The 25,038-nt window shown below is 48.3% G+C and overlaps 1 protein-coding gene across 1 annotated transcript in view; it reads left to right on the forward strand.

The window, feature by feature from the left end:
* The first annotated feature begins 4,175 nt into the window (after positions 1-4,175).
* CLPB (ClpB family mitochondrial disaggregase) overlaps positions 4,176-25,038 on the forward strand; it is a 69,712-nt gene continuing 48,849 nt past the window's right edge. The window contains exons 1-4 of the mRNA XM_070943044.1: positions 4,176-4,761; positions 6,673-6,724; positions 13,948-14,034; positions 20,578-20,681. Of these exons, the coding sequence (XP_070799145.1) occupies positions 4,218-4,761; positions 6,673-6,724; positions 13,948-14,034; positions 20,578-20,681 (787 nt within the window). The 5' untranslated portion in view covers positions 4,176-4,217. The remainder of the gene's footprint in view (positions 4,762-6,672; positions 6,725-13,947; positions 14,035-20,577; positions 20,682-25,038) is intronic.

The raw sequence follows: 25,038 nt of genomic DNA on the forward strand, positions 1-25,038 counted from the left end.
TTGGATTGGATTCCATTGTCCTTATTTTTAGTCCAATTGTATTCTTTTTGGGTGTGATTTATTTATAGAATGAATGACTGATTGATTGATCTGGTTTGATTTCTATAGTCGCCCATCTCAACAAGTGACTCTGGGATCTCACTGGTGCATTGGATTGGAATTTGTCGTATGTGTTTTTAGTCCAAATATTTTGACCCTCTTTTAATTCTGTATTAGATTAAGGAGCAAAAGGGCCCACTGGGGGCAGCCTCTAGCTGATTGTGGGTGAGGCGGATGGGAGACCACTCGGAAATCTCAGCTTGCAAGCTGGGCTGGAAAGTGAAAAATTTGTGGAACGCTGCCCAGATCAGTGCAGGATGCATCATCAGGAATTGAGTGGGTCTTTGTGTAAGAGGCGAAGCAGGTATACAGGACAATGGCTGGCACGCACAAAACGCTTGGGTGAAAAGAGGTTCCCCTCTGCAGATGCCAGGTGTGCCTGCACAGGGCACTGATGCAAAGCTGCGTTTCTTGCAGCTGAGAAAAAGCTAAATTTGTCTCTCCGGTTGGGTAGCTGCCTGTCTTTGTCACTTCCGGTTGAGCTACATGTAACCCAGTGTGTCTCAGCCTTGGCAACTTTAAGACAGGCAGACTTCAACTCCCAGAATTCCCCAGCCAGCATAGATGGATAGATGGATGGATGGATGGATCAAGATAGATAGATAGATGATAGATAGACAGACAGACGGACGGACAGATAGATAGATGGATGGATGATATTTATTTATTTATTTATTTATTATTTAATTTATATTGCCGCCTATTCACCCATGGCGACTCAAGGCGGCTTACAGAATATAAAAACCACATTTAAAAACAGTAAAACTAATAAAAAATCAAATAAATTAATGCAATAAAATCATCCCACACCCCCTACCTCCTGCCCAGAGGTGGGTTTCAGTCTGGAGAACCGGTAGCGGAAATTTTGAGTAGTTCGGAGAACCGGCAAATACCTTTGACTGGCCCCGCCCCAATCTATTCCCTGCCTCCCAAATCCCAGCTGATCGGGAGGAAATGGGGATTTTGCAGTATCCTTTCCCTGCCACACCCGCTAAGCCATGCCCACCAAGCCACGCCGACAGAACCAGTAGTAAAAATTGTTGAAACCCACCACTGCTCCCCCCCAGCGACAGCCGATCACACGGGCCTTTTAATGGGCTCCATCCGGCTCTGGGTTCTCCAGGCCCACTGGCAGAACCAGGTCTTCAGCGCCTTCTGGAAGAGAATTAGAGTGGGATAGATAGATAGATAGATAGATAGATAGATAGATAGATAGATAGATAGATAGAAGAGAGAGAGAAAGAGAGAGGGGGGCAGGCAGGCAGGCAGTTGGAACAGCTTCCCTGCAGAAGTTGTGGGTGCTCCATCACTGGAGATTTTCAAGGAAATATTGGACAACCATTTGTCCAGAATGATATAGGGTATCTTGCTCAAGGAGGGGGTTGGGCTAAATGACCTCCAAGGTCCCTTCCAGGCCAGCCCTATATTTTTATGAGTCCATGATCAGGACCCAGGTTGTTGGAGGCAAAATGCTGACTCTGTAAACCGCTTAGAGAGGGCTATAAAAGTACTGTGAAGTGATATATAAATCCATGTGCTCTTGCTAACCTGGGCAGGGGGTTGGACTAGAAGACCTCCAAGGCCCCAGGCGATTCTATGATTCTCTGCTGGACACCTCAAAGGGTCCCAGGGGGAAGACACCCCCCCCGAGCTCCTTTGCCAGACTCCAGGCACTGAGCCAGACCCCACAGCCCCCTCCCCAGCCCTTCCTGCCAGTATTTGTTTCCCTGCCTGGGCATGTGTGGGAGGCCGAGGAGAAGAAACAGGGGCCTGGATGCGAACCTGGGCATGTAAACAAGGGCAGATGGGAGACAGCAGCCCAGAGGCTGCAGGGATGAGTCACACAGGGGTGGGAGCTGCCTCTCTGCCACAGCGAAGGTGCAGAGCACATGTCTGCCTGCGTGCGTGTGTGTGTGTGTGTAGCCACAGGATGCTTTGCACACATGTACAACTCTCTTTACTTTCCTTGCCGGTCCCACATTACCTGCCTTGATTGCAAAGTCAGTTGGTTTAGCTGACAATGATATATATATATATATATATACATATAGATAGATAGATAGATAGATAGATAGATAGATAGATAGATAGATAGATATGACAGCCTGTTTTTTTTTTTAAATCCCAAGAGGGCTTGGGGGTTAAGCGACCCAGCAGCTGTTCCCCAACCAGCACCTCTCCAGATGAGCAGGGCAAGATGGGAGTTGGAGTCCCAAATATCTGGAGGTTTAGAAGGGGCTTCCTGCCAGCAAGGAGGCTGATCATCTCGCTTCCTCCTCCTTCCACAGTCTAATATGGTATTTTTTCCCCTTCCTTCCTTCGTTCCTTCCTCTCCCTCCCTTCACTCTCCACCCTCTTCTTTTTTCTCCTTCCTTCCTTCCGCCCTCCCACTCCCTCCCTCCCTTTTCTTTACTCCCTCCCTCCTTTTCTCTCCTTCCTTCCTTCTCTACCTCCTGCCTGCCTGCCTGCCTTCCCTCCCTCTACCTCCTGTCTCTCTCCCTGCCTCCTTTTCTTCTTCCCTCCCTCTTGTTGTCCCCAATTCGGGTCTGAGCCTGGGGCCGCAGCCAATGAAGGAGGCCTGGCACAAGGTGCAGGTTTTGATTGCTTTTTATTGGGGTACCCCAAGGAAAAGAGTTCCTGGCCAAAATGCCAAGAGAGCCAAGAACAAAGGATTAAGAAAGCTTTATACATTTTCACTAAAGAAGGCGAGACAAGGCGGGATAATAAGAAATATCATCTAATAAACATTTTAGTAATAATTCTACAATTTGTTCTCTTGGTCTCTAGCTGTCCTTATTCCTAAGCCTTGGCTAATGAATGCCCCAGGAGTTATCTAATATACATTTTATTTGCTGCAGGCCATCATTATTCCTAACTTTTAGCTGAGCTCTGCAAGTTGTCTAACTTTTGTTACTTTTATCAGCTTTCTAACCACCCAGAATTTTTACAAGCTTTAGACATGCATACTTCCTGTGGATAAGCATTCTTTGTTCTTGCCAGACTCCATAATTACTTCCTGATTTACTTTCAAGTGTGTGCCAGGACCTCGCTTTATTTTAACAGACAGCCAAAAGTCACTTAACAAATGTTTCACTTAACAACAGAAATTTTGGCCTCAATTGTAGTCGTTCGCAACGGAAGCACCTGTGTGCAGGTGCATAAGGTTCTGCACATGCGCAGATCGTCAATTATGACGTCCAGGTGAGTGGGCGGAGCCTCCTGCCGCTTTTACTCACTGGTTCTATAGAACCGGACAGAACCCGGAGCAACCCATCACTGGTCGTAAATCGAGGACTACTTGTTTAGCTTTACCATTTAAAAAGTCCTTACATGGCCTCCGTTTCTTACTCTGCCCCCAATTGTGGTTGTGTTTATTTAGCATCTAGCATAGAGCTCATGGAACCAGCACAAGTAGTCCTCGACTTATGACCACAGTTGAGGCCAAAATCTATATTTGCTAAACAAGATAGTTAAGTGAATTTTGCCCTGTTTTACCACCTTTCTTGCTGCAGCTTTCCCCCCTTTGACTTTGCTTGTCAGAAGCTGGCTTTTCTGGGCAGGTTGCACAAGGCTTTGAATGACAAACGTTGCAAACTGTGGGGATTTGCACAATCCTCTCCTCTGCAGACACACACTCACACAGACATTCCATGCACAGAGGCGGCTGGGGTGGAGCCAGCAGACAGCTGGAAGGGTTGAAGTCGCCAGTGGGATAATTCTCTGCTATTACATCTTTCCCATAAACCTAACCATCAACAGAGGTTTCCCCATGGTCCCCCCGCGCCACTCGGGTCTCGAACTCGCGGAGCCCATACGGCTGCCGCGCTGCCAACTCGAGGCCACGCCCTAGGTTTCCCCGTCTGGCCGTGACGTCAATAAAGCGCCTCTTTGTTTACGCATGCGCTCCCGCGGCTCCATGGGAATCGTAGTCTCCCGCCGCCGGACGCCGTGGCGCCAAGCCGAGCTGGGCCCTTCCCGAGGACTACAGCTCCCATGAGCGCCCCCTCGCCTCCCCTGGCGCGTCCCCTTCGCAGTGGCGCCGCCCTCCCTGCCGCCATCTTGGTTTCCCGGGTGACTGGAGGAGCTGGCCGGCAGCGCTCGGCCGGGAGAGGAGCGCGATGCTGGCCTGCCTGATGACCAGGCCCGTCCCGCCCGCTCTCACCAGGCTCCTGCGGGCCACGGCCGGGCGCCCGCTCGCCAAACGCGGCACGTCGGCTCGGGAGTCGGCCGGCCGAGAAGACGCGGCCCGCTGGGCCGAGCGCGAGGAGCTGCGCTTCCCCGCGGCCGCCGCTAGAGGTCGCCATGGGCCCGTTCGGACGGCGGAGGAGAGCGGCGCAGAGCTGCGGAGGCGGCCGGCGGCCTCTAGGGGGCGCCCTCTGGCCGGCGGGGAGCCCTGGGGGGCCCCGTGGGGGCCCGGCGTGGCCCCCGGAGGCGTCTGGCTGCCCAGGCTGCCCCGCCCGGAGGAGGAGGAGGAGGAGGCCCGGCGCCCCCCGCTGGAGGAAGCCCCCGGCCGGCCTCGCTTGTGGCCCAACCCGGCGCCCGCGGGCCGCCAGCGGCGAAAGGAGAGCCGGGGTCGCCGGGCCAGGACGCCCGACCTCTCCGCCTCGGCCCTCGCGGCCGCCGGGCTCGCCCTGTGCTACAGCCGGGGCCACCTGGGCAAAGGTGACTGGAGGGGGGGCTCCTTGGGGGGGAGGGGGTGGGGGGACCCCCCAAGACCCTCTGAGGAGCAGGACTGAAGGTCCCCTCTGCGGACACAAGGCATTGACAGCCCCCCCCAAGAGCCAGAATGGCCCTGTGTGTTGGGGGGGGTACAGGAGCCCCTGGCATGGAGGCTCCCCTTCCACTGATTGCCCTGCCTGGCTTTGATGGGGGGGCGGGCTGGACTAGAAGGCCTCCAAGGTCCCTTCTATTCTATTCTAAAGGCCCTCCCTGCCTAAGTGCCCTCTCAGCCCTCCCCTTTGGGGAGGGGGGTTTCCCCCAGACCCTCTTGAGAACCAGGGTTGGGTCCCCTCTGGCCGTGCCAGGGACGGCTGCCCTCTTCTGCAAAAATATAATAGGGGAGCTCCGGGGTTTGTCCCACCCCAGGAATCGGTGATCCTGCAGTGCTTCTGCAGAAGGTGGCAGCTGCCCCTGGCATGGACTCCTCTAAAGGCCCTGCCCTCAACCTGGAAGGTGCCCCCCTCAGCACCCATTGGGATGAAGGATGTGTGGGGAGGGGGGTGCCCCCAGACTCTCTGAGAACCAGGACTGAGGGTCCCCTATGACGATACCAGGGGCAGCTTCCCCCTCCCTTGCAGGAATTTGCAGAGTGACCCTGGTTTTCCCTCCCTCCCCTCCCACCCCAAGAGCCAGAACGCCCCTGTTGTGCTTTTGCAGAAGATGGCATGGGGGTACCTGGATCATAAGGGTCCTGCCCTCAACTTGAAAGTTGGCTGTGGGCTGCTTCGGTCCATCCCCCCCCCCAACATTGGAATGAAGGAATTGTGGGGAGGGGGATCCCCAGGTCCTCTAAGGATTGGGTCTGGGTCTAGGCAGCCCTTATACACAGGCCAGGGCAGTTGCTGCCTGTCTGTAGAAACTTTGCAGGGTGACTCTGCCTTTGATCCCACCCCCACCCCCCAAGAGCCAGAATGCCCCTGGGGTGCTTTTGCAGAAGGTGGCAGCTGTCCCTGGCATGGGCACGGGGGCTGCCTGGACCATGGATGCAAAAGGTGATTAGGGTCTGCCACAGCCTCCATTGGGATGAAGGATGCATGGGGAGGGAGCTGGGCTGCTGGGTGGAAGAGGCTCTGCCATGCCCTTAAGGATCGTGGAGCTGCTGAGTCCAGGCAGTCCCTGTGCCCATGCCAATGACTGTCGTGCAAAAACCTGGCAGGGTGATTCAGGCTTGTCCCCCTGCCCAGAGCCCAAATGACTCCGTAGTGCTTCTGCAGAAGGTGGCAGCTGGTAGCCCGGTTGATTCAGGGCTGGGGGAGATGCCAGCCAAGCTGCCCCCTCCCAGGGTGACTTTCACAGCCATGACACAAGATTTAGCCCATCTGACAGGCAGAGAGGGGACCTGGGGCCCCAGCACAGGCAGCCCTTGACTTAAAACCACAGTTGGGACCTGTTTTTCCACCTTGCTTAGCAAGGTGATTGTTAAATGAGTCACCCCCAAGTTTTACGCCCTTTTTGCCACAGTTGTTAAGCAAATCATACAATTGTTAAGCAAAACCCACAGTTGTTAAGCGAGTTCGGCTTCTGCCATTGATTTTACTTGTCAGAAGCCAGCTGGGAAGGTCGCAAATGGCGATCACATGACCCCTGGACAGTGCAGTCATCATACATACATGCCGGTTGCCAAATACCTAAATGTCTATCACGTACCCTTGGGGATGTTGTGATGCAGCTGAGTGCAAGGACCAAAATCATAAGTCACTTTTTGCAGTGTTGTTGTAACTTTGGACGGTGGCTAAGTGAACGGTTGTTAAATTGAGGACTCCTTGTCCATGCTGCAGATGTGGCTGCCAGTCTCTTCTTTTACCCTGGTCCCCTCCTCTTCCTCACGTTCCTTCTCTCTCTATCTTTTTTCAGAAGAGACCCTCCTGGAAGCCGTGCGACTCAACAGTGTTCCTGAAGTGGAAAGGTGAGATCTTGAGGACAGATTTTCTGAGCAGTGGGCCTGGGGGGGTAGGGGGGGTGGAGACGCTGTCTGGGAATCCCTACTAGCTCTGCACACACCTGTCTTTAGGGGTGGTTGTGCCCATGCTGGCGCTGAACGTGGTATTATGGGGCTCATGTTTCTTCTGAAATACGTCGCTTGGCTCACTTGCTTGAGATAGCAATAGCACTTAAACTCATATGCTGCTTCACGGTGCTTTCCAGCCCTCTTTAAGCGAATCCTGGTCCTGGGTTATCTCTCCGCTTGGTGGTTTGGTGGGATAGGGCCTGGCTGGCCCTGCTTCCTCGCCGAGATCTTGGCAGAGGCAGATTCTTCAGCCAGCCGGACTATGAAACTGTAACCTGTAAGTGGGAGAAGAAATGGGATCTGCCCACCTCCCAAGGAGAGCAGCTTTGTTGTGGCTGCGGAGTTCAAGTTTGCAGCTCCCTCTCTTCCTCCCTTCCTTCCGTCACCTGCCAGGCGGGCGAGGCGCTTGGCTGGCAGCCCTGAGCACAAAGTCAAACATGCCCTTTGGGCTTCGGCTTTTAAGCAGCGGCTCCCGGAGTCACTCAGCCAGAACTCTGAATAGAGGCTCCATATGTCTTGGGCAGGGGGCCGGGCCGGGGGAAGCCAGGGCCTGGGCTGCAAGAGGAGATGCCCGGAGAGGTCTCAGGGTCATCTGCCTTGGCGGGGTGGGTGGGGTGGGGTAGCGGGACTGCTTAAGAGCCCAAACACATCCGGACTGATACTGGGTGGGGGGGGGCTTTGCCCCATCGGAAGGCCTTTGGATGGGATTGTGGCTGGTGCAGGTGGGGAAGGGAGCTGGCCCCCTAAGATTCCTGCTAGGGAAGGATTTGTAGCCCCTGGGAAGCTCTTGCACGGGGGTCTTCCTTGTGCAAGCAGAGGCCTTTGCTGATAGAATATTCGTAGCTCAGGATCCTTGGTGCTCTCTGAGCTTGGTGGTTGTGTTGGCAGCTTTCTTGCAGACCTTTCACTACCCAGCTAGGCAACATCTTCTGTGCTAGAAGGGAGGTGGGTTTGTGGAGTGGAAGAGGAGGAGGACAAGGAGAAAGACTGTGGGGGCCTTGGTGCTTTTCTTCCAGATGTTTCATGAACATCATCAATACTAAAAGGGAGTGGGTTTTGTGGGGTCAGGGTGAGGAGGAGGAGGAGGAGGATGGAGGAGTATTTGAAGCTCAGGGTTGAACTGTGGGGTGCTTGGTGGCAAGTTTTCCTACAGACTTTTCATTACCCAGCTAGGCAACATCATCAGTGCTAAAAGTGGGGTTTGCTCTCATTTTCTACAGAAGTGGCTTGCCCCATCAGTGTTGGTGGGAGTGTTCTTGGTAGTTCCTTGATTAAGCTGTTCTCTACTGTTTGATTGTTTGTTTATTTGTTTGTTTTTTTAATTTGATTTATATGCCGCCCTTCTCCGGAGACTCAGGGCTGCTTACAATGCGTTAAGCAATAGCCTTCATCCTTTTGTATATTTTATACAAAGTCAGCTTATTGCCCCCACAAACTGGGTCCTCATTTCACCTACCTTAGAAAGGATGGAAGGCTGAGCCAACCTTGAGCCTGGTGAGATTTGAACCAGCAGTAATTGCAGGCAGCTGTGTTAATAACAGGGTGCTTAGACCACTGTACTATCAAGGCTTTGATTGTTTGTCTGGGTTCCTTGATTGGGATGTTGTTTATGCCTTGGTTGTTAGTCTGGTATGAATCCACAGCTGACGGGGCAAGCCGCTTGTATGTAAACAGACCAAACACCCCCTCCCTTCTAGCACTGATAATGTTACCTAGTTGGGTCATGAAACGTCTGCAAGAAAACAACCCCTGCAGGGCCCCCACAGATCTCTCTTCTTCCTGATGGGCAGCTGAATTGGCCTCACCCTCAGCATCTTCAGCCGGGTTCCACCACCTGGTGCCGCTGCCCTTCTGTTGCATTAAAGAAGTGACTAGATGGCAGTAGAGGCTGTCAGAGTCATTAAAGATTCTCCTGCAGACCCTTTTGCTCTAGAACGGCTCTCCGTAACCCAGTGGATGTCCTTGAGAGGTTTGGGGAACGCAGCTCACAGAATTTGCAAACAACACGGGCAGTTGCGATAGCTGGAAATTCAGTCACTCTCCTTCATTTTGTGAGGCGCCAGGCTGGGGGAACCTGCCCTAGAGTTTGCGCAGCATATGTGGGGTTGCGCCAGTGGCTCAGCAGACTGATAGCATTGTGATTAACACCAGCTGTCTGCAATTACTGTAAGTTCGAATCTCCCCAGGCTCAAGGTTGACTCAGCCTTCCATCCTTTCTAAGGTAGGTAAATTGAGGACCCAGTTTGTGGGGGCAATAAGCTGACTTTGTATAAATATACAAAAAAGTACGAAGGCTATTGCTTAACGCCTTGTAAGCCGCCCTGAGTCTCCAGAGAAGGGCGGCATATAAATCAAATAAAAAAAAAAAAAAGTGGTGGGTTGCTCCCGGTTCGCAAGAACCGGTAGTAAAAATTTGTAGTAGTTCAGAGAACCGGTAATAACATTGGCTGGCCACACCCCCGAACCGGTCCCTGGCCCGGTCGCCGCTCGCTTATCCCACCCACCTCATCAAAGGCTTTTTTAAAAAAAAAAATCTTTAAAAGCATTTTTTCTACAACCTCTTCGGCCGAAAGAAATGCTTTTAAAAGTAAAAAAAAAAAAAAAAAAAAAGCCTGATGATTGCGTGGCTCAGCTGGGATCGTCAGAGGCTTTTAAAAAGCAACCTCAGCCGAAGAGGTTGTAGGGAAAAAAAATGCCTTTAAAAGCCTCTCTGACAATCCCAGCTGAGTTGCCTGATCGTCAGAGGCTTCTAAAAGCATTTTTTTCTGCAACCTTTTAAGGTTGTAGAAAAAATGCTTTTAAAAGTAAAAAAAAAAAGTTGGCCACGCTCACCCAGTCGCATTAACCCCCACCAAGCCACGCCCACAAAATAAGCCATGCCCACAGAACCAGTAGTAAAAAAATTTAGAACCTGGGTTCCACCTCTTTGGGCTGCTCTTCCGCCAGATTCCTTGGGCCTCCTTCAGTTAAAAATGTAGACGACGATCCACATCGGAGAATTATATGAAATTAGCAATGAAACGTCCTTGCTGGTAAATACGTTTGGCTGTCTAGGAGCTGAGCGGTGGCCACCCCTTTATTGATCAGTGATTGTGATTAAATCAGACAGGGAATATATTAACGGTGATCATGAATCCTCCGAACACGAAGTTCAGTCGTTTCACAGAGCTGCTAAGTCGCTCAGCATCAACATGCTGGTTTTATTTTATTTTTAAAAAACCCACCTATAATGGAACCTTCGGCACCCATTACATTGCTCACTGCAGCTCTGGAGTTTTTCAGTTCATCTTGGAACCGCCAAGCAACCGACCCCCAACCCGTTGCCTTCCAGAAAAAGTGGACTTCACTTCCCATAGTCCTAAGTGAGAAGTCCGGCCCAACATCCCCAGAGAGCAGCAGGTTGAGAATTTATTGTTGAGGGAGCATCACAGGTTGGTGTTTCCTGTCTTAGCAAGTGTGGGTGGATTCTGTTCGGAAAGACCTCAGCTCAGCCTGGCCTCTTCACGGCCTCAGTGGTGCATTCATGGCTGCTGTAATTGAAGCCATGGAATGTCCTTTCCCTCTTTTCCTGTCAGCTTTCCCAAGCAGGTTGAGGAACCTTACAATAGAAGAGAATATTTGGAGCTCAGGGTTGAACTGTGGGGTCCTTGCTGCTCTCGGAGCCTGGCTGTCTTCTTGCAGATGTTTCATGACCCAACTAGGGAACATCATCAGTGCTAGAAGAGAGGGAGGATTGTGGAGAGGAGGAAGGGAGGAGGAAGGAATGAGAAAGAGAAAGAAAGGAGAGGAGGAAGAGGAAGAAAAGGAGAATTGTGGGGTCCTTGGTGCTGTCTGAGCTTGGTGGTTTCTTTGCAGACGTTTCATGGCCCAGGTAGGGAACATCATCAGTGTAGGAGGGAGTTGGGTTTGTGGAGAGAAGGAGAAGGACTGTGGGGTCCTTGGTGCTATTTGAGATTACCTGTTTTCTTGCAGACGTTTCATGACCCAACTAGGGAACATCATCAGTATTACAAGAGAGTGGGTGTTGGGGAGAGGGGGAGAAGGAAGAAAAAGAAAAAAAGAAGGAGAAGAACTGTGTGGTCCTTGGTGGAGGAGGAGGTCTGTAGAGTGTATGAGCTGAGTGGTTTTCTTGCAGACATTTCATGATCCAACTGGGGAATATCATCAAGGGAGTAGGTTTTGTGGAGTGGAGGAAGCACAAGAGGACTGTGGGGTCCTTGGTGCTCTCTGAGCTTGGTGGTTTCATTGCCTACTTAGGTAACACCATCAGTGCTAGAAGTTTACTCTCTGTTTATATACAGTAGCTTGCCCTGCCATTTTGTTGAGATATGGGTTTTTTCCTCCTCTGTTGTTTCTTCATTAGGGTTTTCTGCTTAATTATTTGTCTGGTGTCAATCCATGCTTATCTGGTGATAGGCCAGAGAGCAAACTCTCTTTTGGAGGAGCTAAATACAGTGGTGAGCAAGGATCCCTGGCTGGTGGGATTGCCGCCTGGTGTGGGAGGAAGACAGCACTGTATCTGCAGTCTTTCCCCGCTCTCAAATTTGTGTACATCTCCTCTGTATTTCTTCATTATGAGGTGGTTGCACTTGCACAGCTAAATTTTGCAAGCTGCAGGAAAAGCAATGAGAATTTGCTCCTCTGGCAGGCTTTATGGGAAGGCAGAGAGATGCGTTTATGAAAAATTGGGAACCGAAGAGGCTTTCCAAGTATTTCAAGCCCCCCTCTCTCATTGAGATATTAAGCATCCTGTTTATGAGAGCAATGAAATTGCTTGTTTTCATACTTTGCGTACTCCAAATGTGATTTATCGTTGCGATATTATTCAGATTCATTTTGTTTACGTCTTTGCAATGATCGCAAATAAAACAAATGTTGTTTTTAAAGCAAAGCTTTTGTTTAAACATCAGAAGCTTTCAGGCTTATAACATACGATTAAAACTCAAGTGATTCTCTTTGACTTAACAACCATTATTAAAATAATCCGTGCATAAGAATCTGTGCTGCAGGAGCCCATGAGTGAAAATAGCTGCAGAAAACGTTATACTGATTCTTTTACGCATCTCAGGAGTTTATAGAAATCAAAAAACAGATAGTCCTTGATTTATGGCCACAACTGAGCCTAGAATTTCTGTCGCTAAGCAAGAGAGTTGTTTAGTGAGTGAGCTTTGCCCTGTATTACAACCTTTCTTGCCACAGTTGTTCAGTGAATCACTGCAGTTGATAAGCTAGTAACCCGGTTGTTAAGTGAATCTGGCTTCCCCACTGATTTTGCTTGTCAGAAGGTCGCAAAATGGGATCACGTGACCCCAGGGACACTGCGACCGTCCTAAGTATGAACCAGTTGCCAAGCGTCTGAATTTTGATCAGATGATCATTGGGGATGCTGCAACGGTCATAAGTGTGAAAAACAGTCATAAGTCACCTTTTTCAGGGCCATTATAACTTTGAATAGTCACTAAACGAACTGATGTAAATCGAGGACTGCCTGCACTGTTGTAACTTAGAGAAGTCCTTAAGTGAACAGTTTTAGACCAAGGACTCGATGTGAGGAGAACGCAGGCGCTCTCTGTTTGGAAAATGGAAGATTTGATTTATTGCATTGGGAAAGACTCAAAGCTGATGACTGACTTTCCAAGAAAATGAGGCCTTTTGAGTCTTTTTCGTATGTTTGGAGTCATGAAATCCATTGTTGCCTTAAGGGAAAACAGCAGCCAGGCTGCCAGCGTAGACTGGAAGCAGCACTCTAGACTGGAGCTTGGGGAGGGGTCTCTCTGAGCCCCCGCTGAGCCTGTTTCAACTCCTGAGCCACTGGAATTGCAAAGCTGCCATCCTACTATGGATTAAGCCCCATTGACCTCAAGGGAGGAACCCTCTGGGTGATGTAATACGATAAGGAGCAATTAGCTGGAGACAGGGGTCTGGGTGGGGAATCTTGGGGGAAACACCCCCCCCCCAAATGCAGCTGTTGGCGTGGATTCCATGGAACTGCATCCCCATTCACAAAGGGAGCTCTTGTTGCTGCTGTAAACACAACCATCTGCCTTGTTGGCATCTTGTCTTCTCTTGTAGACAATGGATGGGACGTCTTAGATCAGGGGTCTCCAAGCTTGGCTACTTGGAAGACTTGTGGACTTCAGCTCCCAGAATTCCCTAGCCAGGACTTACATCCAGCACGTATTGTGGGGGGCGGGAGGGTGTACTTACGACCTGATTCAAAGTTCCCACGCTGTTGTCATTGCTTCCCCAACCCATGGTCACAGGACGGGATTTCAGGAACTCGGCAATTGGGCTGCACTGTGACCCACATTCAGGTGTTCACTTCCGGTTTTGGGTGAGTCCAAGCTGGCAACCCTGACAACCTTTTTTTCTGCTCTGTATCCATAGGTGAGGCTGTTGCATATCCTGCTCTTCCAGAGCCCCCAGATAGAATAGGATGCTTGTCATGTGGGGTCTTTGAGCTGGGTGGTTTTCTTGCAGACGTTATCAGGATCCAACTAGGTAACATCATCAGTGCTAGAAGGGAGGGGGGGGTTGACCTCTGTTTATGAACAAGTAGCTTGCCCTGTCAACGTTGGTGCGTACACCTGTCACATATATAAACAAGGAGCTTTTATAGCACTGATGATGTAGCCAAGTTGGGTAATGAAATGTCTGCAAGAAAAGAACTAAGCTCAGGGAGCACCGAGGACCCCGCCACAGCCTTCCTCCTCAACCCTCTTCCTCCTCCCCCTCCTCTCTTCAAACCCCACTCCCTTTCAGCACTGATGATATTACCTATTTGGGTCATGAGGCGTCTGCAAGAGAACCACCGAGCTCAGAGAGCACTAAGGACCCTACAGTAGTCTTCTTCCCCTTCTTCTCTTCCTTCTTTCTCTTCCTCTTCCACTTCGCAGTCCCCCCTTTCCTTCTAGCCCTGAAGATTAGGTAATGAAAGATCTGCAAAAAAAACCCCAAAAACCCAGCCAAGCTCAGAGAGCACCAAGGATAGCACAGTTCAACCCTGGGCTACCAATATTCCCTTCTGTGATGCCTGTAGAAACTCCGCTGTTCCCAAACCATGTTCTTAGATGCAAACTCGCATCCTGGCTGATGAATATGTTGTCTATTTGTCTCTTCAGGTTGTTGCAAGAAGGAGTTAGTGTGAATACCCGACATAAGCTTGGCTGGACTGCCCTGATGGTAGCAGCGATAAACAGAAATTCAAGGTAAATAATTAAAAATATTGGAACTAAACAAACAAACCGGAAGAAAAAAACCCCATCACATTGTGGTGAAAATTGTCTCATGGGGCCTTAGGAGTTAAAGAGACGGCCTGGGTTGGAACTGAAATTATGTTTGAAGGAAACTCTCTGGCAAGAATTCCAGACGAGCCGAGCAAAACAATTTCAGGATTTCAATGCAGGAAGTCCTCGCCTTAAAACCATTTGTTTAGTGACCGTTCAAAGTTACAACGGCACGAGAAAAAGAGACATACAACCAGACCTCACACTTACGACTAGTGCAGCATCCCCATCATTGCGTGATCAAAATTCAGACGCTTGGCCAACTGACTTGTATTTATGACGGACGCAGAGTCCTGTGGTTACTTGATCCCCTTTTGCAACCTTCTGACAAGCAAGGCCAATGGGGAAGCCGGATTCACTTAACAACTGTGGCAAGAAAGGTCGTAAAACGGAGCAACACTCGCTTAACAACTGCCTCGCTTATTAACAGAAATTCTGGGAGTTGAAGTCCACAAGTCTTAAAGCTGCCAAGTTTGAAGACCTCTGCTTGAAAGCTTAAGGGTTGTGTTTTTTTTAGAAGAGTGTTTTTTCAAAGTTGGCACTTTTAAGATGTGTGGATTCCAACTCTCAGAATTTCCCAATCTATCACTTCCCTTCTCTCCTCCACTGGCCTGGAGATAGACTGCTACACAACTTTTGGGTGTTGAAAAGGAAACTTACCTGCTCTGGGTGTTAGAAAAAAGGTCAAGTCATAATCTCGTCGTCAGCATGATAGCTGCTTGTGGGGAAGTGTGGGGATTTAGTGGCAGTTCCGTAAAACTCTGGGCTGGAGAGAAGAGTGCTCTGCTTTGATGTGGGGTCCTTGGTGCTCTCTCAACTTGGTTCTTCCCTTGCACACGTTTCATGACCCAACTAAGTGACATCATCAGCACTGAGGGTGTTCCCTAGTTGGGTCATGAAACCTCGGGAAGAAAAGAACCCAGCTCAGAGAACATCAGTGACCCATAGTTCAACACTGAGCTACAAATACTCTTTTCTATTGGTACCAAGTAAAAGGTCAAGCAGAAAGAGGTACCTTAATCAAAGAGCTACCAGGGAGAAAACCAGACTCCCAGCAATATTGGCACGGCAAGCTACTGTAAATAGACCAGAAGCACACCCCACACTCCATTACACTGATGATATTAACTAGTTGGGTCATGAAACATCCGCAAGAAAAAAACAAGTTCAGAGAGACCCACAGTTCTTTTTTTCCTCTTCCTTCTCCTCCTCTTTTTCATTCCATCCTCTTTCCTTCCTCCTCCTTCCTTCTGCTTCTCCTCTTTCTCTCTGCAAACCCCACTCTCCTCTAGCACTGATGATGTTCCCTAGTTGGGTCATGAAATATTTAAAAGAAAACAACCAAGCTCAGAGAGCACCAAGGACTCCACAGCCATCATTGTCTTCCTCCTCCACCTCCTCCTCCTCTCCACAAACCCCACTCCCTCTTACCACTGATGACGTTCCCTAGTTGGGCCGTGAAACATCTGCATAGAAACCACCAAGCTCAGAGAGCACTAAGGAACCCTACAGTTCTCCTTTCTTTCTCCTTTTCCTTCTCCCTTCTCCTTCTCCTCTTCCTCCTCTTCCTCTTCCTCCTCCTCTCCTCTTTCTCATTCCCTCTTTCCTTCCTCCTCCTTCCTTCTATTCCTCTTTCTTTCTGCAAACCCCACTCTCTTCTAGCACTGACGACGTTCCCTAGTTGGGCCATGAAATATCTGCAAAGAAACCACCAAGCTCAAAGAGCACCAAGGACCCCAGAGTTCAACCTCGAGCTACAAATTTCCTTTCTCTCTCGCTCCCTCTTTTTTTTCTAATTTTTCTCCCCCAGTCCAGGAATAGCCTGTCCGTTCTGTGCCCTCACACCCCATAAGTTCCCAAGACAATCACCCGCCCTTTCAGGCCAGCTCTTCACAATGCCTTCGGTCCACAACTAAATTCAATTAACTTTTATTTAAAGACAAAAGGCAAAGAGGGAGAAAGAAATCCAATTTTGGGGAACGCGGGACGGCTGGTTGGAAGGGGCTTTGATGCTACAACCTCTCAGAGGCGCTTGACTTAGTCACAAGTTCATAAGCCAAAAAAAAAAGGGGGGCTTAATGTTTTGGGAAAACACTGGTATTAAACGGGCGGACAAAGGCCGAATATCCGCTCTCGGGCGACAACACTACGAATCCGTGTGCCGAGTTCGTGTGTGGTGGAAACTTTGATGTGCGCTATGACAAGCTGAAAGTCACGAGCTCCTTGGGGAAGGCCTTCGGAAGGGGCCGAGAGGCAGGCGGGAGCCTTGAATCTGTTGGTTTAACTTTGATGTCCCAACAGCCACAGGTCCCCTTATTTGCACGGCTGTGCAAGGATGAGTTTAGCAGCCCCTTTGCACTTTTTTCCAAGGGACAATGGTCAGCAATAGAGTGTGACCGTTGTTGACCATTCCGAGGGACCAGTGGAGGGGAACGAGGTTTTCGGAGGCGCAAAGAGAAGGAGGAGAAAGCCTGTTCATGCTACAGCAGTTTATCCCAGATGGCCTTCCGTCCTCGTCTTCTCTCGCAGTTTTTCCGCTGGAGAAATATCCCCTCAGCCTCTCATGCTGCCTGGTTCAACCAACGTGGTCTAGATCTGCAGTAAATAGACTCTCTAACGCAGTGTTTCTCAAGCTTGGTAGCTTGAAGATGGGTGGACTTCAACTCCCAGAATCCCCCAGCCAGCGCTGCTGGCTGGGGGATTCTGGGAGTTGAAGTCCACCCATCTTCAAGCTTCCAAGGTTGAGAAACACTGCTCTAACGGAATGACAAGAGTTGGAAGGGACCTTGGAGATCTTCTAGTCCAACCCCCTGCTCAAGCAGCAGACCCTATACCAGTGACGGCAAATCTTTTCGGCACCGAGTGCCAAAACTGGAATGCGTGCCTGCGTGCGCTGGAGCCCGGAAACCCAAAGACTGCGCCGGCCAGCTGGTCTTTGCATGCACCAAAGCACCGAAAGAGCAGAGGACTCTGCGTACCACATCTGTCATGCATGCCATTGGTTCGCCTATACCATTTCAACCGTTCCATGGTTGTCCAATCTCTTCTTGAAAACCTCCAGTGTTGGGGCACCCACAACTTCTGGTGGCAAGCCATTCCACTGGTTAATTGTTGTAACTGTCAGGAAATTTCTCCTTAATTCCAGGTTGCTTCTCTCCTTGATGAGTTTCCATCTGTTGCTTCTTGTCCTGCCTTAAAGTCCTTTGGAGAATAGGTTGACTCTCTCTTCCCTGTGGAAGCCCCTCAGATACTGGAAGATGCTATCCTGTCACACCTAGTCCTTCTTTTCATTAAATTAGACATACCCAATTCCTGTCATTCTTCGTCATATGTCCCATAGGTGCTTTTTCCTTTGTTTTTTCCTTGAAGACGTTTCGCTTCTCACCCAAGAAGCTTCTTCAGCTCTGACTGGATGGTGGGGAAGGGAAGGATTGATATTCCTTGCAGAGCTGAAGAAGCTTCTTGGGTGAGAAGCAGAAACTCCTTCAAGGAAAAATAAAGGAAGTCCAGTTGCCTCTTGAAAAAAAGCAGCTTTGGGACAATCCTGACCTGGATGACTCAGGATCTGCAGAGACATATTCATTATATGTTTTAGCCACTTTTTTCGGTGCCCTTGTAACTTCAAACGGTCACTAAATGAACTGTTATAAATCGAGGAGGCCCTGTACTGAGACGAGCTCTCCCCCGTCCTGCTGAGGACCAGTGATTTGCTGGCTGAGAGGTGCCACGGTGGCTTCCAACTGGAGCAGATGATGGGCATTCTGACAGGTGGGGGCAGGAGGAGGCTGCAGCCCAAGACCGAGGAAGGTCGACTTGAAGCCGATCTAATAATTAATATGTAATTATCTGCCTGCTTTTGTTAAGCTCCTCCAGCGGGGGTTCACCTTCGCCAGGGGCTCCCTCAGCAGCTGGCACCCCCCCCTCCACAACACACACACACACACACACTCCGAGCTTCCTCGCAAGCATCCCCCCCCACTCATCCAGCCCCCCCCACCCCACCCCATCCACCCACCCCTCACAGCAGAAAGCACTTACTGTCATTGATTTAACTGCCTGGTGAACTTTAGTTAAAGGCTGCCCTCTGGGGTCAGGGCAGATTGATATGCCTGCAGATGAGGGTCTTTGTGGCCTAATGCAATTAAGGCCTGATCAGCAAATTAAAGGCCTGGTTGGGAGAGGCAATGCACACATTATTGAAGCTGGGGAGGCTGCCCCTCTCCCCCCACCCCCCACCCCTCCGAAATGACGAAGGACGCCTCTTGCAAGAACCCCCTTGGTTTCGGGTGCACCTGTCCAGGTCTTTTCATCCCCTGCAAGGCTCAGTCGCATCATGCAGGAGAACGTGAGAAAAGCCCAGTGGGTCTCCAGGTAGTCCTCGACTTACGACCACAATTGAGCCCAAAATGCACATTCCTAAGCGAGACCCTTATTAAATGTGTCTTAACCCTGTTTTACGACCTTTCTTGCCACAGTTGTTAAGTGAATCACTGCAGCTATTAAGTTAGCAGCACGGTTGTTAAGTGAATCTGGCTTCCAAATCGAGAGAGAAACGATAGATGACAGACAGACAGATGTGGAGAGATGGATGGATGGATGGATGGAGAGAGAGAGAGAGACTGTACTTGCACCCTTCCCTTCTGAGCACTGGAAAGGGACCTCCGTTTCGGAAACAAAAGACTTTTCTTACATTTTTTTTTCCTTTCCGTTTGTTTGAATTACCTAAACGAAAGGCATTCATCCCACAGATTTGTCCTTGGTGTTTAATTGTTTGTCTCTGGCCATAGCCCTCTCCCCGTGCCCACTGGATTCTGGGGCTGCATGTCAATGCAATAAAGACGTCAGAATGGCCTTTTAATGGCTGTGCCACTTCCCCGTCCAGCTTGGCAAAGGCTAATTCCACTGGCAAGGGGGGCTCTGTTTTGCTACCTGCGAAATTGGACAGGCGCAATCAATACCTGCCATCACTCAAATGTCAGGCTGGCTCTGAACGATGGGAAGGATTCAGCCTGGCATTCGGTTGGGGCGCTAGGCTGAAGGGCAGCTGGGCTGGCAGGACTGGATCCAAGAGATCTGTTCCCAGAAGTCAGCCGGTCCTGGCCATCTGTGTGGAAGTGGGCCGGATCCATTGGGCAGGAACCGATTTGCATTGGAAGAAGCAGAGAGTGGCAGAATCTCTCACCACCCTCACAAGGCAGGAATGAATAAATGAAGCCACCTCGGACACGAAACAGCCTGGCTTTTCTAGTGTATTTATCAGGAATTGCTTAAAAATAACCAGACAACTTTCCAGGCGATCGTATGAAACAATTTTAAAATATACCCAAAAATGGTGTATTTGAAAAAAGGCTGCCTTACATTTCCCCCCACCCCCCTTTCAGATCAAAGGACTTCAATCAAATGGACTGTATTGTTCATTTGTTATTTATTTTATATCCTGCCTTTATTATTTTTTTATAAACAACTCAAGGCGATGAAATAACTAATTCCTTCCTCATCCTGTTTTCCCAACAACAACCCTGTGAAGTAGGCTTGGTTGAGAGAGAGGGACTGGCCCAAAGTCACCCAGCTGGCTTTCATGCCTAAGGCAGGACTAGAACTCACTGTCTCCTGGTGATTGGCCCAGATGCCTGCCTGCCTGCCTTCCTTCCTTCCAGGGTGGATAAAAATCAATGATTTTTTTAAAAAAATAAAAAAAATCAGATTTTTTTGATTTAAATCGGATTTTTTTGATTTTTATCGAATTTATTTTAATAAAAAACTTTTGGGGTAAAAATCTATCGTAAGATAGTTTTCTATTTAAGATACATAAATAATTGAGTTTATTCAGCATGAAACGGAGCTTAGTTATGTAGCAGGAGGCTGTATATTTTGCAACATTGGGACTATCAGTGAGTCAACAGTGGGTCAAAGGAGTAGCAGAGATGGCAGTTGCTCTTTAAAAATTATGATTTAAATCGAGTTGATTTAAATCAAGCCTTTTTACTAGTGATTTAAATCATGATTTAAATTGTGATTTAAATCAACTCGATTTAAATCAAATCCAGCCTCCTTCCTTCCTTCCTTCCTTCCTTCTACCTACCTACCTACCTTCCTCCTTCCCTCTCTCCTTTCCTTCCTTCCTTCCTTCCTTCCTTCCTTCCTTCCTTCCTTCCTTCTACCTGCCTACCTTCCTCCTTCCCTCTCTCATTTCCTTCCTTCCTTCCTTCCTTCCTTCCTTCTACCTACCTACCTTCCTCCTTCCCTCTTTCCTTTCCTTTCCTTCCTTCCTTCCTTCCTTCCTTCCTTCCTTCCTTCCACCTACCTACCTTCCTCCTTCCCTCTCTCCCTTCCTTCCTTCCTTCCTTCCTTCCTCTGCCACTGTTTTCCATCTCACCCTTTCTGGTAGCTATTTAAGTCCTTTCTCAGCTACTTCCAGCCCTTCCCGGATCTGACCTCGGCCTCTCTTCTGTTCCGCCTCCACAGCGTGGTGAAGGTGCTGCTGGCGGGAGGAGCTGACCCCAACCTGGGAGATGAGTTCAGCAGCGTCTATCAAACTGCCAAAGAGAAGGGCATCCATTCTTTGGAAGGTAACCAAAACTCACATCCCGCTCAGATTGTTCTTTCCCTACCAGGAGACCCTGGAACAGGTGCATGCAGTTAAAAGCACCTGTTCAGATGAGGATAGCTTCACCTTCATCTGGGTTTGCAAGCACAAACCAAGGCTTTGATGGTCCAAATCTCACCAATAGAGACCCACGTTCTAGATTAGGGGTCTCCAGCCATGGCAACTTTAAGACTTGCGGACTTCAACTCCCAGAATTCCCCAGCCAGCTGGAGAATGTAAACCACCTAGACAGAATGAGAATTTTTCCGTTTTGAAGAGCAAACGGGATTTTAAGAAATCCTCCTTTTCATTCTGAAGCAGCAGCGGAACTAAAATTCGGCACAGCTTGTCTCTAGAACTGGCCCTCTTCTCCCCCACCCCAAAAAACCTCCCGCTGTTTATTTGGGAAATGCCAAAATAATAACAGTACAATGTTTCTCAACCTCAGCGACTTTAAGGTGGGTGGACTTCAACTCCCAGAATTCCCCAGCCAGCAGCCATAACTGATGGGGAACAGAGGGATTTGAAAATCAGTGAAATTGAAACAGATTTGCACTAATCTGCTGATTTTTTTCTTTCTTTTTCTTTACATATATAGTATGATTAGACGTTGGGTCAATTTGATTATGAGACAGATAGACTTCCTCATCCGGAATACTTGTGTATTCAATATAGTATTTTTCTTAAATAAGGACAAGAAAGCTTGTAACAATTTGTAGACCCCTTAAATAAGGGGAAAATTTCAGCATCCAGCCAGGATGGATTCTTTATGTTTAATGTTAGATCTATTTGACAGTTGGGGTCCCCAACCCCACTTTTTTTTTTTTTTTGTACACAGGAATTACTACCAATAAAGGAGAATTACTTTTTTGGTCGTTTGTTAGTGTTGGATGTTCACTTTTCTCTTTTGTTTTTTATTCTTGTTGATAAAAAAAATAAATACAGGTAGTCCTAAATGTACAACAGTTAACTTAGTGACCGTTCAAAGTTACAAAGGCACTGAAAAAACTGACCTATGACCATTTTTCACACTTACAACCACTTTAGAATCCCCCTGGTCACAAATGCTTGGCAACTGGCAGGTACTTATGACGGTTGCGGTGTCCCGGGGTCACATGATCCCCTTTTGCGACCTTTTGACAAACAAAGTCAATGGGGAAGCCAGATTCGCTTAACAACCATGTGACTCACTGAACGACTGCAGCGATTCACTTAACAACTGTGACAAGAAAGGTCGTAAAACGGGGCCAAACTCACTTAACAGATTTCTCACATCATAAATTTTGGGCTCAATTTTAATCATAAATTGAGGATTACCTGTATATATATATATATATATGTGTGTGTGTGTGTGTGTGTGTATGTATTGTGTGTGTGTTGAGAGAGAGAGAGAGAGACGCCAACAAAGGCTAAACTCAGGGTCAGGAGATCAGATTTGCCAGGAGAAGGAAATTCCCTGAGTCACAACAGCCATTGTGCGTGTGCAAGCACACACACACACACGTGGTCAACCAGCCTCTTACAGCACACACCGCACTATTAAACACAGACAACAGGATGTCGATTTATCTTGCTAGACTTTATTTAAGCCCCAAATACATCAAGCCGTAAAGTTAATATTTTTGTCTGGGTTCCCTGCCCTTTTCAGCCCATATATATTTATATATTATATGACGTTCTGGATCAGGGTGTGTGTCGGGGGGGGGGTGGAGAGGAAGAGCTGGAATGTAGGAAAACCAGGCCCCCTCGAAAGGAAGCCGCCTTAATTTGTTTGCTTGACATGTTTTATTAAAAAGAATAAATTCACTTGCATTAAAAGAGAGAGAGAGAGAGAGAGAGAGAGACGGGGAGGGTTTGAGAGAGAGAGAGAAAAACTGCCTTTGTTTTCTGCAGCTATTTTTTAACGATTTGCATATTTTGTGTGTAAATATATATATATATATTTTTGGTCATAAAAGCCTCCGAAGCCAGGGAGAGGGGTGGGCTCCACTGCCACCCTCCTCCTCCTCCACCACCGCCGCCACCACGCCTGCTGCACAAAATATATTAGAGACATTTATATGGATGGCAGGGAGGAGAGATGGAGAACTGAAAATTTCCAGGCTCTCCGTGATGGATGGCGGAAGAGGCTTCCCTTGACGCTTTATTGAGTTTGCGATGATTATCTCTCTCCCGGAGACATTTTTTATGGATGACGGTTGAGCTGTCATGCCGGACCAGGGGGGGGGGAAAGCTACCTAACAATAATAACACTTTAATCTTTTTACTGCACCGCTCCCTAGTATCTCAGATTCATCTTCCCTGACACCAGCCACTTGATTATCCGGCCCCTCCCTGGATAGGCAAAGGAGGGAAATAAATAAGCGGACAGCCTCTCTTTCCCCCACCCCCTTTTTTTAAAAAAGAGGGAAACATACAAAAGTGTGGGGTGGGGGGAAATGCAGCCCAGGAAAAGAAGGTCCACCTTATCACTCTGATGGCTCCTTCTGTAGGTGTTGAGATTTATTTGCGTTAATGCCAGCTGGGAGGGATGCTGGCCATTAATTACAATATTTTAGATTTGGCTGGGCTCATCCTTAACCAGCCACCACCCAGGAAGGGGAGGGCTGCCTGCTGCTTCTCAGGACCCACCTCTGCAGGAAGAGGGGGGGGGCATCTTCAGGGGCACATGGGCTCGCTAAGTGGCTCAAACAGGGTTGGACTAGAAGATCTCCAAGGTCCCTTCAAACCCTGTTAGTCTGTGTTCTATTTGTGTTTTTTGTTTCGTAGTTTGTATGGCTGCCCGTCTCGTGTGCATGACTCTGGGTGGCTAGCAGCTAAAAACAGGCTTAAAAAAGTAAACGTCTCTGGACATTCTCCATCATCCAGGTCATGGTTGTCCCAAAATTGTTTTTTTCCAAAAAGCAGCTGGACTTTCTTGGGGTTTTTTTCCTTGAAGACATTTCACTTCTCATCCAAGAAGAAGCTGATTAAAGAACTTTTTGGATGAGAAGCGAAACATTTTCAAGGAAGAAAATCCAGTTGCCTTTTGGAAAAAGCATCTTTGGGATACTTAAAATAGTAAAAAGCAACTTAAATTCATGGCATGGGTCCAAGATACCTGAGGAACCATCTTGCCCCAAAGGGACTGGCCCACCCACCCACTTTGGCAGGGTCCAGGAGAAGGGCCTTTTCTGCCATGGCTCCCACCCTCTGGAGCACCGTACCCTTCGAGGCAAGATCCGTGCCCTCCCGTTTCGCCTTCCAAAAGGGCCTTAAAATCTGGCTGTGCCAGTTGGCCTGGGGCCCTGGACGAGCCTTACTGGGCGTTGCCATTGAATTGAACAGGCGAGCCCACCTTCCCCCATCTTGGCTAAATCTCAATTTTAGCATGATAGAGCCAAGGCGCTACAGCTATATATAATATTTATATATTAATGTGCTTTTAATGTGCTGTAAACCACCCAGATTTCACATGACTGCAAGACGGGTGGCATATAAATTTAATAAATAAGTAATAAAAAGTAAAAGCAATAGGAATGACGTAAAATAACAAGAGCAGCCAAGCCACCCAGCGTCACAATGAATGAGTTGAACAGCCATGTATGTTCTCTTTAATAAATTATTTTTTTTAAAAAATGTATATTTACTACTTGGATCTTTGCAAGAGAAAAGCAAGATTTAAATATTAAGAAATTAAGAAATGAAAACTGAGACAATAGATTGATCAAACATGGTGGGTTTTTAAAAAATTATTTTTTAATTTTTCTGTTCTAGAAAAATCTACCATGTTTCCCCAAAAATAAGATCCTGTCTTATATTTTTTTTGAACCCTGAAATAAGTGCTTGGCCTTATTGCCATCGCTCAAAAGCCCGATTGGGCTTATTATCAGGGGAATGTCTTATTTGGGGGGAAATGGGATAAGCATGTATGTTCCAGAGTGGGGAAGAAATAGATCACTTTTTTTCCCCCCAGAAGCATAAGAAATTTCCCATTGAACTTCTTCTAATCTTTAAATAATGTGTGTGCTTCAAATTTCCCAGTCTAGTTCTACCATTGAAAAAAATGCCAGTAATGCCAGGGGAAAATTTGCTCTGGAAGGTGTACGTTAGCAAAAATAATATTTCAAACCATTTGTATGTTTGTTTATGCAGTCACTGCATTAAATATAGACTGATCTATGCCAGATGACTTGCTATATTCTATTAGGAAAACTCTGTTTCTTCATTAGTTTTACCTCTAATAAATTTACATCTCACCCCCTGCCCCTCCGGGATTTCGAGGCATAGAACTGTGCAAAGTGAGGTCTCTGCCTTTTTGTGCAAGGCTGCCAAAAACAGACACACCACACAGATTCCTC

Source organism: Pituophis catenifer, unplaced genomic scaffold (genome assembly GCF_029215685.1).
Source record: "Pituophis catenifer annectens isolate HBS135680 unplaced genomic scaffold, rPitCat1.0.hap2 SCAF_4, whole genome shotgun sequence".
Classification (NCBI taxonomy): domain Eukaryota; kingdom Metazoa; phylum Chordata; class Lepidosauria; order Squamata; family Colubridae; genus Pituophis; species Pituophis catenifer.